The sequence below is a fragment of the Rhipicephalus microplus genome, chromosome 3 (assembly GCF_043290135.1).
Source record: "Rhipicephalus microplus isolate Deutch F79 chromosome 3, USDA_Rmic, whole genome shotgun sequence".
Lineage (NCBI taxonomy): Eukaryota > Metazoa > Arthropoda > Arachnida > Ixodida > Ixodidae > Rhipicephalus > Rhipicephalus microplus.
This window is the reverse complement of record NC_134702.1, coordinates 162,543,290-162,557,892: the sequence shown is the minus strand read 5'-3', so window position 1 is coordinate 162,557,892 and position 14,603 is coordinate 162,543,290. Positions and strand designations below refer to the sequence as shown.

Below are 14,603 nucleotides of genomic sequence, written 5' to 3'. Positions count from 1 at the left end.
GAAGTTCCGATGAGCCTTACTCGACTAACTGAACATGCAGTGCCGACGATGTTTCCGAACAGCCCCGCTTACCTATCCGACTGTGCTCCCGTTCGCAAGGAGCCTGACGCAAAACGGAAGCACCGTGAGGCAGACCAGCTACAAAAGGGCATTCAAATGTTGCTTGTTTCGCACGAAGAGGAGGAACGCAAGAATAGAGTGGCATCTTTCGAGCAGCTCGTGTCACAACTCTCATAACTTAAGTTGTCGGACTATTGGATAGTGAGCAGCACGGAAGCTGCAGTTATGTTTCTGCAAATTCAGAGTAACACACTACCTCCAGAGGTGGAACGTTCTGTGGTTGTTTCCGATGAATTGCACATTTCTGCCTACTGGAAAAAGATGAAGCTGCACATTGCTGATGTTCCCATTCCTGAAAAACTAGAGGACATTCGGAGCTTGCACACTATTTTTGAAAGTGTGGAGCATTTCAATGCTCTAGACGTCTGCGAAAAAGAAGAAAAATTTAAAGCCTGCTTCCACATTATTTTTTCTATTTTTGATGACCTGTCTGATGGTGACCTCCTACCAGAAGAGAAAGTAGAAGCGCTCGAGTTTATGAAGGAACAGTTGCACCTTCTACTTAAAGAGCGAGGAGCTATGAGATATTCTTCAGATCTTCTTATATTAGCTAGCATTTTTCATACAATCTCTCCTCACGCATACAAATTCGTTCGCAACACTGGGAAATTAATGTTACCTCATCCTTCCACAATATTAAGGCTGTGCAGCAAGTACAATGCAAGTCCTGCAAACAAACAAAGCGATGAAGGCTTTTTGCAGTACATTACAAAAAAAGTGAGCCTTCTAAAGCCGCACGAAAGAGTCGTAACGCTCATGTTAGATAAAATCCACACCCAGCAATATTTTGAGTATAAGGGTGGCTCATTAACAGGGACGGCATCGAATTCCTCTGAAGCGGCAAAAACAGCACACGTGTTCATGACAAATTCATTGCTTTCTGCGCACAAAGTTGTGGTACACATCCTTCCTGTTTTCAGCATTGAAGCCAGCCATTTGCACGACATCCTGAAAAAAGTAATTTTGGGTCTTGAAAAAGCGGGACTTACAGTAATTTCCGTTATCACTGATAACAATGCTGTGAACCGAAAAGTAATGTCATTGTTTTCAAAAAACAACACAATAGACATTGTGTACCCACATCCAGCAGACAATTCAAGGCCGCTATTTTTTATTGTCGATACCGTGCATTTATTAAAGTGCATCCGTAACAACTGGTTGAACCAGAAAAATGAAGGCTGTTCCATTTTTTATCCCGAATTTTCGAGTACGACATCACAGGTGCAAGTGAAGAAAGCAACATTTGAGACACTTCGTGAACTGTATGCTTCCGAGCAACACAATCTCTCGAAGCTTGGATACCGACTTACTTATAAGGCTTTGAACCCCTCTAACATCGAAAGACAAAACGTGAAGCTAGCACTGAAAGTCATCAGTCCATTTATTGCAGAAGCACTAAAAATTTATGGTGCAAAGCTTGGTTTGAGTTGTGCCCGAGAAACTGCTGAATTTATTGAATTAATACACAAGTGGTGGTGCGTTGTGAACACTTAAACACCATTGAAAGGCAAGCACCTAAGAAATCCTCTTCAAGCACCCGTAAGAAGTATGGAGGACATGCAGCTGCAGTTTCTTAATGCATTTGTAGAGTGGCTGGACACTTGGAAAAACTTTAAGATTGACCCTGGCCGTGCAGGACTGTTAACCACGGAGACGCACTCGGCGCTACGTCTCACGTCGTACTCCTTGATCGAAGTCAGTTGGTATTGCCTGGAGAAGCTAGGTTTTGAATATGCCTTGCTTGCAAAGTTTCAGACAGACAGCCTCGAGGAGAGGTTTGGTCGTTACCGTCGGCTATGTGGATCCAACTACCATATTTCCGTCCAACAAATATTTGAATCAGAAGCAAAACTGAGGCTTCAGAACTCGCTGGTTTTTCCCAACCTAGCAGTATTGTGTTTGATGCAGCCAAAGTGATAGAAGAATATGGCATCAAGTTGACTGAAGAGGACGTGAAATCAAAAAAGGAAAGCTTGCCTGCAATAGTGTATGTTGCAGATTACTGCGCCCAAGCCGCTCTCAGGAAAATTCCCTGTGAAGATTGTGCGGCCAACATTACGAGACAAGATAGGGATATACCAATGGTTGATGATATGCTAATCGAAGGCCTCACAAGAGGGGCCCTAAAATTTCCCCAACAAGTAGTAATAAGAGCTGTTCTGCACACACAAATCGTGCTAGAAAAGCTGACCTCGAAAGAGAACACCGCCCGGTTTCATGCAGCACGGCACCAAAGGCAGCTTCTTCTCAGTGTGGTGAAGCATCTTTTAATTGACAATGAAGATTTGGACATTTGTTGCAAAGGACATCATCCAGAAACAGTGCTTCACAACATCTTGTGGGCAGCCGCCAACACCTTACTGAAAAACTACATCCAAATGAAAACCAACAAGTTAACGGCGGCAAAGAAGGGCGCAACACTGAAGAGAAAACTGAAAACGCTCAATTAAGGGGAGACGCGGGTCGAAAAGTCGCAGTTTTCCGTAAAATTTTCGCTTTTTTTTTTCCGGCTGTATTGGCATCCTTGGACTATAATCTAGTACTTCTGAAAATATCAAGCTGAAATTCGCACGAGAAATTATCAAAAAATGCTTCCAAGTGGGCAGCGGTGACGCGAGAAATGCGCGAAAGTCGCGAAAAACGGCGAAGTTCGCGTCGTCCTGTCGCGAAAACGACGCGTTGGCCGCCATTTGCAATCGTGCACGCATGCTGCGAAGGCCGTATCCTTCATAATCCACTAGTAGCCAGTCTCATGCCTTCACGCAGAATAAACAAAAAATGAGAAAAACAACGCGTACGTCACGCGTTTTGTATATCGCGGCACACAGCGCGAGGCCGCCATTGGACGGCGGTGCGCTCCACACTCCTCCCCCTCCTATCTCTCCGGCAAAAGAGCGAAGTCTCGGACATCGCGATCGAGTTTTTCTGTGTTTCTCTGCATTTTTGCGTCATGGCAAGCCCGAAGAAGTGCAGTTCAGATAATCGAAAGTTCAGAACTCGCCACAAGTATCGAGGGAAACGGCGTCAGACGCTTCGCAAAGCGACAGCGAACGACGATGTCGCCCCCGACCAACGCCCCGACGCTCCGACTTCGGATAGGCCTAACACCGTCACCGAACCCTGCGACAGTGGTTGTGAAATAGCCGCTGCCGTGGAATTCGTCAGTGCATCCCAAAGGAAGATTGGATTCTTCGAGAGTGAACATAGACCGGTAGATGCTGCTACTGCGAACATGCTGCTTTGCGAAATCGATGCGCTGACGGCACTTGTGGCGGGTGCGCAATGCCCAACCTGCCGCGAACGGAAGCTCGGCGTGCGAGAGGCAGCTGGAAAGCGCAAAGGACTTTCGGCATTCCTCGAACTGTGCTGTCAAAATTCTGATTGCCCTGAATCTGCACTTTCGTTCACGCACACGTCGAGACGTACTGCTTCAGCCGGAGACCAAGGAACGAGCGCTCGTTTTGACAGCGGCAGCTCGCGTGACAGCTTTGCTGTAAACGTGAAGGCAGTTCTGGCAGCACGCGCTATAGGCGCAGGCCACGACCAACTTTCACGATTTTGTGCGATTCTCGGTCTTCCGAGCCCGATGCATCACAAGACATTCAACAGCATTTGCAAGAAGCTCCATGGTGCGGCGATGACGGCAGTGAGCAAAAACTTGCACCAGGCACGAAACATCACGAAGGATGCAGTCAGCGGCAGAGATGTGCCAGTCATGTTTGATGGCACCTGGCAGAAAAGAGGTCATAAAAGCCACAATGGAGTGGGCACAGTCGTGTCCCTGGACACGGGGCTCTGCCTCGATTTTGAAGTTCTTTCGAACTACTGCCATGCTTGCAGTATACACAGGGACCTTGGGGAGGATGAAGAGATATGGCGAGCTTTTCATCTTCCAGTTTGCCAAAAAAACACTGACTGCTCATCCCATGCAATGGAACCTGCGGCAGCTGTCAATATATGGCAGAGGACCTTGTCTTATGAAACTCCACTGCGATTCACCAGCTTCCTAAGTGATGGTGACAGCAAGGCCTACACTGCAGTCTGCGAGGCAAATGTATACTGTGACACCCCCATTGACAAAGAAGAATGCATGAACCACGTTGCAAAGCGCTTGGGAACTGCCCTACGGAAATTGGCAACGCCACTGCCACGAGGCGAAAAACTGAAAGATGCGACAATAATAAAACTACAAACATATTACAAGATCGCCATCACGAGCAACAAGGACAGTGTCCAAAATATGTACACTGCCATATGGGCATCATATTTTCATTGCTGCTCCAGTGATGGTGCCAGTAGCCACAGCTTTTGCCCCGCGGGACCAAATTCGTGGTGCAAGCACAAGCGTGCGGAAGCACTGGGGGAGCCTGCACCACGCCACACCCCACTGTTGACGAAGGCCCAAGGATTGGCAATTATGCCTATCTACAAGCGCCTTACAGAGGAGAAACTCCTTATTCGGTGCCTTCATGGCAAGACACAGAATGCAGCCGAATCGCTGAACAGCAAGATATGGCTGCTATGTCCAAAAACAAAGTTCGCCTCCAGAACAACTGTGGAGACAGCCACCGCTCTTGCTGTACTCTGGTACAACAGAGGCCACAGGGGCTTTGAAGAAGTGCTCGAAGGCATTGGAATTCTCCCCTCACAAGATCTGGCCACACATGGTGACCACTGTGACGTCATGCGCATCAGGAAGATGAACCTGAAGCAAACTGCAAAAGCGAGGGCACACTGTCACAACACAGCGAAGAGAGCTCGTGTTGAGGACACTAACCGCAAGGGCCGTGAAGGACCAAGCTATGGTGCAGGGGACTTCTAGACACTTGCAGTGCATTCAAGGCAAGGTACTTTTCATTGTGCCCCAATTTGATGCAAAAAGAATGATTTCCTAATAAATGCCAACTTTGCGAACTTTCAAACTTGTTTTTCTCATTTTCATTTTTTCTGACAGTTTCACGTTTTCCGGGCAGCCTTTTAGAAACTTATATTTATTGTATAGTAACGAAACTTGGCACACAGATTCTTCAACACATGCAGAATGCAAATATCTACTCTAAATTGCAATGCCTACCAGCATTAGTTGTGAAAATATTAGCTTATTGTTTCAAGGGAGATTGAAAATAATAAGTCATTCAATACAATTTTTTTTTCTTGGTTCCAATATTTCTGTGACATATCTATATAGATATTTGCACTTTTAAATCTACCAAGAGTCAAATAAGATCAGACACAGTGCTTTTACTGAAAGTTTAGTACATAAAAGAGTGCCCGCAAAAAATATAACTTTTTGCTATTGTTTATGGCATAACTCAATAATTATAGCAGCTACACAAAAAATTATTGCATATTTGAAATCTGCATGAAAAACTATACTATTAACAAACTTTTCAAGTCTCTATTACTAGAAATAAAAAAAAAACTTTTTCGAGGAGCGTCTCCCCTTAAGCTACCTTCAACGTCTTGAAGATTCACGTTAGAATAAATGAAATATATTGGATCGTAGTTTATTTCTTTTCATTCAAGGAAATCGAAATGCGCCATATCATATTCTGGCACACTTCTAACGCTACGGCTTTCGGGCACAATAAAGAAAGCTTCTTTTAGCATGTCTTAGTTTGACATAACTTGCCCTCAAATTTATATCTGCACGCTTGGCAGAAAAGTACATATATGTGATTAGCACTCTGCGACCAGTGGAAGGCAACCCCACACACATCTTGTGCATGAAAGTGAGTAGAGCCTGCACAGCTAGCAGACAAACTTTTTCGCGAGGCGTGGCCCACTCGGGCAAGGTGCGTGACGTAACGGAGGGAGTGCGCAGGCCATAACCTGTTCTAGGTGGCTTTGGTACAGCACTGTAATATTCAGAAAACCTGATCACTGCGGTTTACTCTACGAATTGCCGAGCTCCTCTGGGGGGTGTAAAAAATTGGGAAACCCCAAAGCTTCATCTTTGAAAGTTAAATGCGACAGCGACATCCTGTTTCTAGTGCGCGTTTCAAACACTTAGTGCATGAAACCTTTTCGAATTTGCTATGCACTCACTATACGTGGCCTTAAGGAAATAGGCGTAGTAGTGTGTGTGCCTTTTGTAGTGAGGTACCAGCTTTCAAGCAGAGGCCATTATGATAATCGTATATTCTAACGCCAGTTGGCAATGGACGCTTGTACCAAGCAATATTACTGGAATATTTTATGTTGCATCGTAAAGTATGTATACAAGACGAGTGTGTTTGTGAAGCATGAAAGCTACTTTTACTGCATTTTTAAGCAGATAAAGTTGTTTTCACTAGTTTCACAAGCAGAGGTGTGGCCGTTTGGTAGAACATTTACTTGCCACGCAAACGACCCAGGTTCGATCCCCGCTCAGACCCTAACAACCGTGGTTCAGTCCCCGCTTTACTCCAGGGTTTTTCATCATTTAATCACTTGATTCACATCATTCTCGATTTTCCGGTCACGCATATGATGATTTTTCGGTCCCAACCATGACGCCGACACAGGCACTAGAATTTCTTCAAAGCAAGCTCTTTAACCCTATCACGTTAAAAAAATCTGGAGCCTCTTGACTGACCATACAACAAGCAGCCACTACATCAAATCAAAGACCAAGTAGAAATTCCTCCACTGCATGTAATGTACAATGGCCCTTCTGGCTTCTTGTGCATCTAATTAGCATCTCCAGGAGCACGAAAGAAAAATTCAAGGTAATACCACGACGTTACACTCAAGGTAAAACATGCGATGGAGCAATAAAATGGCATGGTATGAATTGTTCTTACTGTAGAAACAACAATTATGAATCTGCATTCTTATGATGCCTACAAATATGCACTACGGCTAAAAGAATACGGCACAGATTAACTGTCACTCTAAATTAGTCATCTCACTGACTGAAAGCAGTGTAGTCACTCAAGTAATTAAGCTCGATGTACCGGTGTAACCTAAGTGAAGAGTGCCAACACAGAGCACAGGCACCGGGGCAATCTGACCTAGCATTCTCTTTTTGACACCTAATGCAACTCACAGGGTCTGTCTTAGGTTTCAACGAGCCTGTATCAGAATCAGTTGCTGTGCCACACTGCAAAGGAGAGCAATCATGCAACAAACGTGAGACGAAATAAACGAATGTACGGCCACCCAAATCTTTAACAATGGTGCACGATCGCAGACTTTTTTGTGCGTCAGCACCATACGACAGAGCCAAATTGCAAAAAGGGCGAGAGTATGAGCATACCCACGAAGCACGCTAAGCTGGACCCGTCGTCTGCTTGGCTGTTCTGTCGTGAGAACGTCGTCCTTCATTAACTCACTTTAGACGAACAGGCTACGCATCTTGTTCGAATGTTATATTCTGAAGATGAGCAAGCAACCGAGAAAATGAAATCCGCAGATACGTCGCATGCCCCCGCGCATGAGATAAGCTGACAAATGTAGATCGTCTCATGTGAGTTAATGCAGGGCGATGTTCTCACGAAGAAACAGCCAAGCAGACAGAAGGACCCAGCTGAGCACGCCTCGTGGGCATGTGCTTACTCTCGCTCTGTTAGCAACTTGGCTCCGTCGTACGGCGCTGACGCACCAAAAAGTCAGCGCTTGCGCACGAAAGTTGAAGATTTGGGTGGCTATGCACCGCCTACTGTGAAGTGGCTGCAATGCCCGCCATTAAAATGGTGGCCAACTGCAACGAAAGTTCATCTAGCTAAAACTGTTATCTAAATGTAACTAGTACTGTATCACTGAAACAAACTTGTCAAGGCCGCTGTGCTCCTAATGGCACCGTTCATCTTGTTAAAACTTATCTATAAGTAACTAGTAGTGTAACACTGAAACTAATTTGTCAAAGCCGCAATGCTCCTATTGGTACAGTGTTCTTGTTAGTAGCTTTTAAACAGCGCTGAAGTAGATGAGTGTTGCTAAAACATGGGCCTTGACACCTCATCTTGGAAACCATGCCAAGGAGTACCACGTTCCAGGTTACACTTTTCTCATGCATCCTTTTTGGCAAGTGATAGTGGCGATGTCTTTTTTCACTTTGATTATCAAAAATGATTATATGTATGCCATGAGTTTCGAACTCTTCCCATTATAGTTTAAACATAACATTTTGCGTGCAAGCTTCATTATATATTACATTACCCAAAACAAGGATTATTACACAGACTGAAATTTAGCTCCAGTTGGCCTTTAGCGTGAATTTGTTTGTTTGTTTTTAATCAGGAAGGACACAAAGCGGACATTAACTACAACTATCTGTACAGCCCAGAGAAACCAGGATACAATACACAATACATGCAAGGATCTGAAATACTATTAAAAAAATGCTGCCCCCATATTCCCAAGGGGGGAACTCAAGTAAATGTGTCGCAGAGTGGTGGGGGTATCGCATGAATGTTGCGTAATTAGGTATGGTTTGGGAATGCGTAAATTAATTGTTATTTCGTCATTCTTACGCTTATTTATTGAATGAAAGATAAGCGTTGCCTTCAATGTCAAGCGAGAGCCAAGTGGAGACGCCCTTGACTGAACCCAAACGGGCGACCCAGTGCCTACATATACGGAGTGACCAGTGAACGCTTGTGCAACATGAGCAGTTTCTTACTAGGAGACGCTGCCTGCACCGGTCTTGTGAGCCGAGAAAGGGCAAAGAAGGCGACAGTTTTGTGGGTGTCTTCCTAGGCCAGCACGAGACGTGATCATGCACAGTAAGAGTGTAGACGGCGCCACCGCCGACGCCGCAGCGCGGCATCATGCCACTAAGGAATGCTCCGTATTTAAAAGTTTGCCAGCAATATCTGGGACCACACCTCAAATAGCAGTATGAACAGAACATCTACAACTTCTACTGGCACTGCCCATACAAACCACTGGTACATGGCACTCCCCTAAGTACGCCTGACCCCATTGGCGACATCGCCAACACTGACAAGATCTGGCATATTGGCCAATGCATGGGGCTCGGCTGTACTAGCGTGCCAAGACTTTGCCTGCGGCAATTATCAACATCCTGATTACTTTCAGACGTCCCGCTATCAAACCTCATTTAGCAAGCCCAACGAGACAGCTAACGACTGAGCTCTCCTGACTTGAGGTGGCTGTCCAAAACGAGCACAACCACTGTCAAAATAAATGCTTATCCTACCTTCTCAAGAGGCCCTGATGGAAAGGGCATGTGGAGCGATATCTTTTGTCAACGTGCTAAATCGTGAATTTCAGCATTTGTCAGGGAAAGAAGCAGGCATGGCATTGTATTCCCTTTCTTACTCTCACAACATGCAAGGAAAGTTTAGGATGCTGTCTATAGTCAAATACAACTTGAGAAGTCCAGCGAGGCCACCCACAAACTACCGAAGCGTGGGAGCCGATCACCTCCGTGACTAAAAAAATATAGTGCTGCTTATGTACTCCGCAATGTTCCACAAAGGCAGGGCCACCGGTCAACTGGCTCATGACGTTAAAGTGCATGTACGAGGCTGCCGGCTTGCATGCAGCTGCCCTCGAGAATGAAATGCCGCAGACTTCTGAAGTTGTACACAACTATAGTCCCTAGGGTTCGAGTGTCTTATGTTTTTTTTTTTGGGTATCCTTCTTACATCATTTGGCACTATGTTTGGCACCGTATATATCCCGTTCACACACACATGCATATCAGTACACGTTATTTACTTTGGCCTATTGTGACAAGTTTTGGCAAAGAAATAACAGTGATTATCGAAGAATTTTCGATTTATATGGTACTTAACATTCAAAATAGGTCAAGAGGGGCTACCTAACCCAAGTGGGCTGCTTATAAATATTCGTGAGGGGGAGTACATATCTCTGCGTGTATTACTCGGTCACCAGGTGGGCTGGAGCCCCTCAAATTATCGGCGTGGAACCCCAGATACCTCTGGCAACCCCCATACCCTGAATTTTTGGTATTTGAAGTTTGCACAAACAAACCACTAGGCTCAAGAAATAAAACCAACATTTACGAAAGAAAACAAGCATGGGTGGGTGTGATGGACTCCGCAAGCAAGTATTTTTCCCCTCCATACACTATTTCTACAAACCAACCCATCACAGAGGTAGCCCGTTAACCTTGAAACAGCTGATACGTGTAACTACTTAAGAGACAAGTTATAACCACTTCGAACAATTGTAATGACTGGTAGCAAAAATTGTGGTCACACGCATCAGATGAAATGCGCACGGAAAAAAAAAATTGAAACACAGCATCTTTGTCAGGTTGAGCCGCGTTCAAACTGTAAGTTTCGACCACTCTTTCCTCGACAGCTATCTGCAAATTTCGAACAAAACATATTGGGAATAATGCAGTCGGTGCTAGTTTGGTAATGTCTGTAAATGTGCCGCTTTAGATTGAAGCACGCACGACGCAGCCTTTTTCGCCGCGAAAGCGGTTCATAATTTGTACGGCACAACAATCATGACAAGCAATCTGCACAAAACTGCATTAAAAGAACAAAAAAACTGCCGCAGTCAGGCTTGAAATAAAGAACGCTTTAAGGTTAATTCTCTGTATGAAGTTCGCAGAACAGCGGAAGAACATACAATATTTGAGCATACCCCCGTAAAACACCGAATTTTCCAACCGCATCTTCAAACACTGACGAAGTAGACACGACGCCGGTGTCGAACAAAATGAAAACAGTGGACTGAAGCAAACAGACAACGCGTGAAAGCACTGACCTCAGAAGCAAGTGACAAAACGGCCTTGGGTTTCACCCAACTGACCACTTGTATCCCAGTCATGAAGTCGCGCGCACGGAAGTGTTTGCTACACACAATGCTGTACTTGGACGGTGCCCACAACGGGCCGCGATCGACAGCCGAGATCCTCTTGCGCCGCAAGTCAAGATCCTTCGGAAACCTGTCAAGAATACGTTGTGTCCAGGACAATGCAACGAAGTAATCCAACGTGGTACCCACCTGTGGAATGTCAACTGCTTCCGCCGTAGATGTGTGTAGCTCTCGCATCTCGAAACACACTTTACGGTGTGCGCGTGGAAGGGTGCGTGTAGTGAATATTACGTAGTCCTTTGAATCGTCGAACATTTGTTCTAAGTGCACCTGCCTGATGATGACATGGTGAGGAGCACAGCTATTCCAAAGCAAACAGGGACGGCCGGGGCCTAAAGAACTTCCAACGCGCCGAACTTACTCGATAAACAATGCATACCCCGGGAACGAAGAAACGAAGCCGACGCACGTCTTGTCTCACACCCACGTGCATACGGACAAATAAAAATTAAGAACAAAATTTGAGAAGCTCCAGAGTTGCCAGGTTGGACGAGGCGACGTTGCCAAAAGCAAGGGCAACTTAGAGGTGTGGCAGCTTGGGCTAGTTGGTATGGCATGACGATAGTTATAGCGCGAGAACAAAACGACGACACAGAGACAAGAAGGACACGAAAGACACGAGCGCTAACTTCCAACTGAGTTTATTGCGCAGAGCACGAAAATATATAGAGGAGACAGTGACCATGGCACAAGAGCAGAACATGAGTAAGAAAACCAAAAACAAACAACACAAATACAAAGGCACTGAAAAACAGCAAAGAAAAACCTAGAAGAAACCGAACCAGAAAGGTAAAGCTACCTGCCCGCACCGAGTCCTTCGAGGAACCTGCGTTCCTTCTCGGACAAAGCCACGGAGGGCTTGCTAACACAAGGCACCTGTTCGCGTGCTATCTGCGCAGCCTCGACAATGACCCGGGAGCTCCATAGGCAGGAAATCTGAAAGAGTTAAAATATTCGTAGTCGATTGTGCCCATTCTTGTGTGTAGAATTGTTTAGTCGTTTTTGCTTTTTTTTTTTAAATTTGCAACGTTAGCTTGTTAAACTGCTTGTGTTCGAGCAGGAAAAAATATCAATAATCAGGCTTTCTCACGCAGCCATTATTAAAATGCATGCAAATTTCATCGCAGCTAATTCCAAACATCTATACCAACGCTAGCACAAATGAAAATTATAAGTTCGCATAATATAACACATATAACTTGCTTTCAAGCTTTCAAAAAAGACCAGCACGATTGAAGGTCAAGCATATGCGGGCCCACACAAATGAATGAATTTGTGCTCAACTGTGTTTTTAACAACTAGAACTCTGTGAATTAACCACCAGCTGAGCCCAGCAGAACTTCTGGGCCACATAGCACACTTGCGACCACAGCTCTAGAGGGGGCTCAAAAATTTTAAATGGCTTGGCTTCTTGAGCAACATTCCAAAACGTATACCTTGGAACCAATATACATCATCATCGTGAAACGGTGCAACGAAAAAACATGCAACACTGACGACAAAAAGACACAAAGATAAGTGTCAGTGTCACGTCTTCTTTATTATTTTTGTGCTTTTCTGTTGCGCCATTTTATAACTACACGTCCTTACTAACTCACCCAACTATCACTGCAATACGATTCAGTTTACATTTATTAAGCTACCCATGTGAGACTTAGTGCAGTCCTGGGACAAGAGCAGGACGTAGCCCCTTTTCACTCTATGCAGCAGCACATCATTAATTTCTGTGGAAAGAATTTAATTTTGGCACAGCTTGCAACACTGCTGCTCTCAGCAAGGGACCATGTTCATGTACCATAATACATGAAGGTAACATGGTACATGAAGGTAACATTAAACTTGGTACTCTGCTCCTGTATGTCAGTAACTTACCATGGTGCCAGTGGTGTACCAACTCTTTCGCGAGTTGGGGGCAAGCCTACCTGACTCGTCATCAGAAATATATATATATTGTAGTGACAAATACGGGCTCTAAGAACGATGAAGAAGACGTTTGTTGTGGTGGAGGCTCGTGCTGCTGCGGATGGACTTATCTCTGCCTGTCATTTTGTCTTTTGGAGCTTCCATTTTTGGTTTCTCTAATGCGACGGTATGCGCGGCCGTCCGGGACTATATTGATGAAACTAATAGGTTGACTAATTAACCAGTTTCATTATCCTAACAGGTTCACATAATTATATACGTATAAAATCTGATTAATGCTCTATTCTGAGAATAAATTCGTTTATGTAAATATTTGTATGCATTACATTTAGCACCACACTTTCCTAGGCTATCGGTAATCTTTCTGTTAAACCTCCATCATTTCAAATATGAACAGTAAATGTTGAAACCCCTCGATTCTTGGCCAATCCCCCGCAGTGGGTATGCGCCACTAACAATAGGAAAACAACAACAACAACCGCTGGTTGCTGTCTCCGTGCTGTTAGGCCCAATAAACGGTTGCTCTACCCCGGCGTGCGTCTAGCAGTATTCTTACATTTGGTGGAGAGTGCTGGTTGTCTCAAGCGGGAACTCCGTTCCCGGACTCTACCTCAGCCCCTCGCCTCGTCAATGCCTGACAACATGACCCAGCCCCCGCAGTGATAATCACATCTGTCACCTGTTCCGGAATGCCACGACAGCGAGATCCAGTGATTTTTAACGCGACCCACGACCAAGACGCCGAAGACTGGCTGTCGCAGTATGAAGCGGTAAGTGCCCACAATAAGTGGGATGACACAGACAAGCTCGCTTACCTCAATTTCTATCTCGCGGGTGTGGCAGAACTGTGGTTTACCAACTACAAAGCAGAAATACCCTCCTGGCCTACTTTCAAGACGCGCTTCGCAGAAGTCTTTGGCCGACCAGCTGTTCGCATGCTACGCGCCGAACAGCGCCTGCGCTGCCCCTCACAGCGCTCAGGCGAGACCTTTACCTCGTATATTGAGGATGTTTTGGACCTCTGCCGTCGTATCGATTCAGAAATGTCTGACACTGACAAAATACGGCACATCATGAAAGGTATCGAGGACGATGCCTTTCACATGCTCGTTGCAAAAAACCCGCAAACCGTCGCCCAGCTTATTCAGCACTGTCAGAGTTTTGACGAGCTGCGGAGAGAGCGGATTTCTACTCGTCGTCCAAACCTCGACACGACCCCTACATCTGGATTAATCATTGGCACCGTTTCCTCCGAACAAACCACGTTAATGCAGCAAATCCAGCAGTTTGTCCGAGAAGAAGTTTCGCGCCAATTGTCTCTTGTGCCGTACGTCCCGACCAGTGAGCACATGCTGACCCCAGCGCTCCGCAAGGCAATCGAAAAGCAAGTTTCTGACGCCCTGTCTCCCACATACAATCCTCCGCCTATCTCTGCCCCTCTCACTTACGCTGAGGCCGCCAGACGATCGCCGCCATCGCTACCAACTGTCACGGATCTTGCTAGACAGCCCCGTCCCCTCAACACAGCAGGTCCTCCTACCAGTCGCCACCCACCTCCGGTTCGCCACCCCACACCACCATCAACAAACCCTTGGCACACTCCAGACAATAGGCCAATTTGCTATTTTTGCCAGCTTCCTGGTCATGTAGCACGCTACTGCCGTCGTCGGGATTACAACCCAACTGCTGGTGAGGCGACTTACGACTCCTACCGTCCAGAGCCACCACAGCCGTCTTCATTCCACCCCACGTCGTAT

The 14,603-nt window shown here is 45.7% G+C and overlaps 1 protein-coding gene across 13 annotated transcripts in view; it reads right to left on the bottom strand.

The window, feature by feature from the left end:
- Positions 1–12,038, bottom strand: part of LOC119170446 (uncharacterized) — a 270,210-nt gene extending 258,172 nt beyond the window's left edge. For 3 of the 13 annotated variants that reach the window (XM_075890402.1, XM_075890403.1, XM_075890404.1), the window contains exon 1: positions 11,053–12,036. In XM_075890402.1, coding sequence (XP_075746517.1) covers positions 11,053–11,178 — 126 coding nt within the window. In that variant the 5' untranslated portion in view covers positions 11,179–12,036. Of the gene's footprint in view, positions 1–10,812; positions 10,994–11,052 lie in introns of all 13 variants that reach the window. The other 10 variants (XM_075890405.1, XM_075890409.1, XR_012894399.1 and 7 more) reach the window with 9 other exon arrangements.
- Between the last annotated feature and the right edge of the window lie 2,565 nt (positions 12,039–14,603).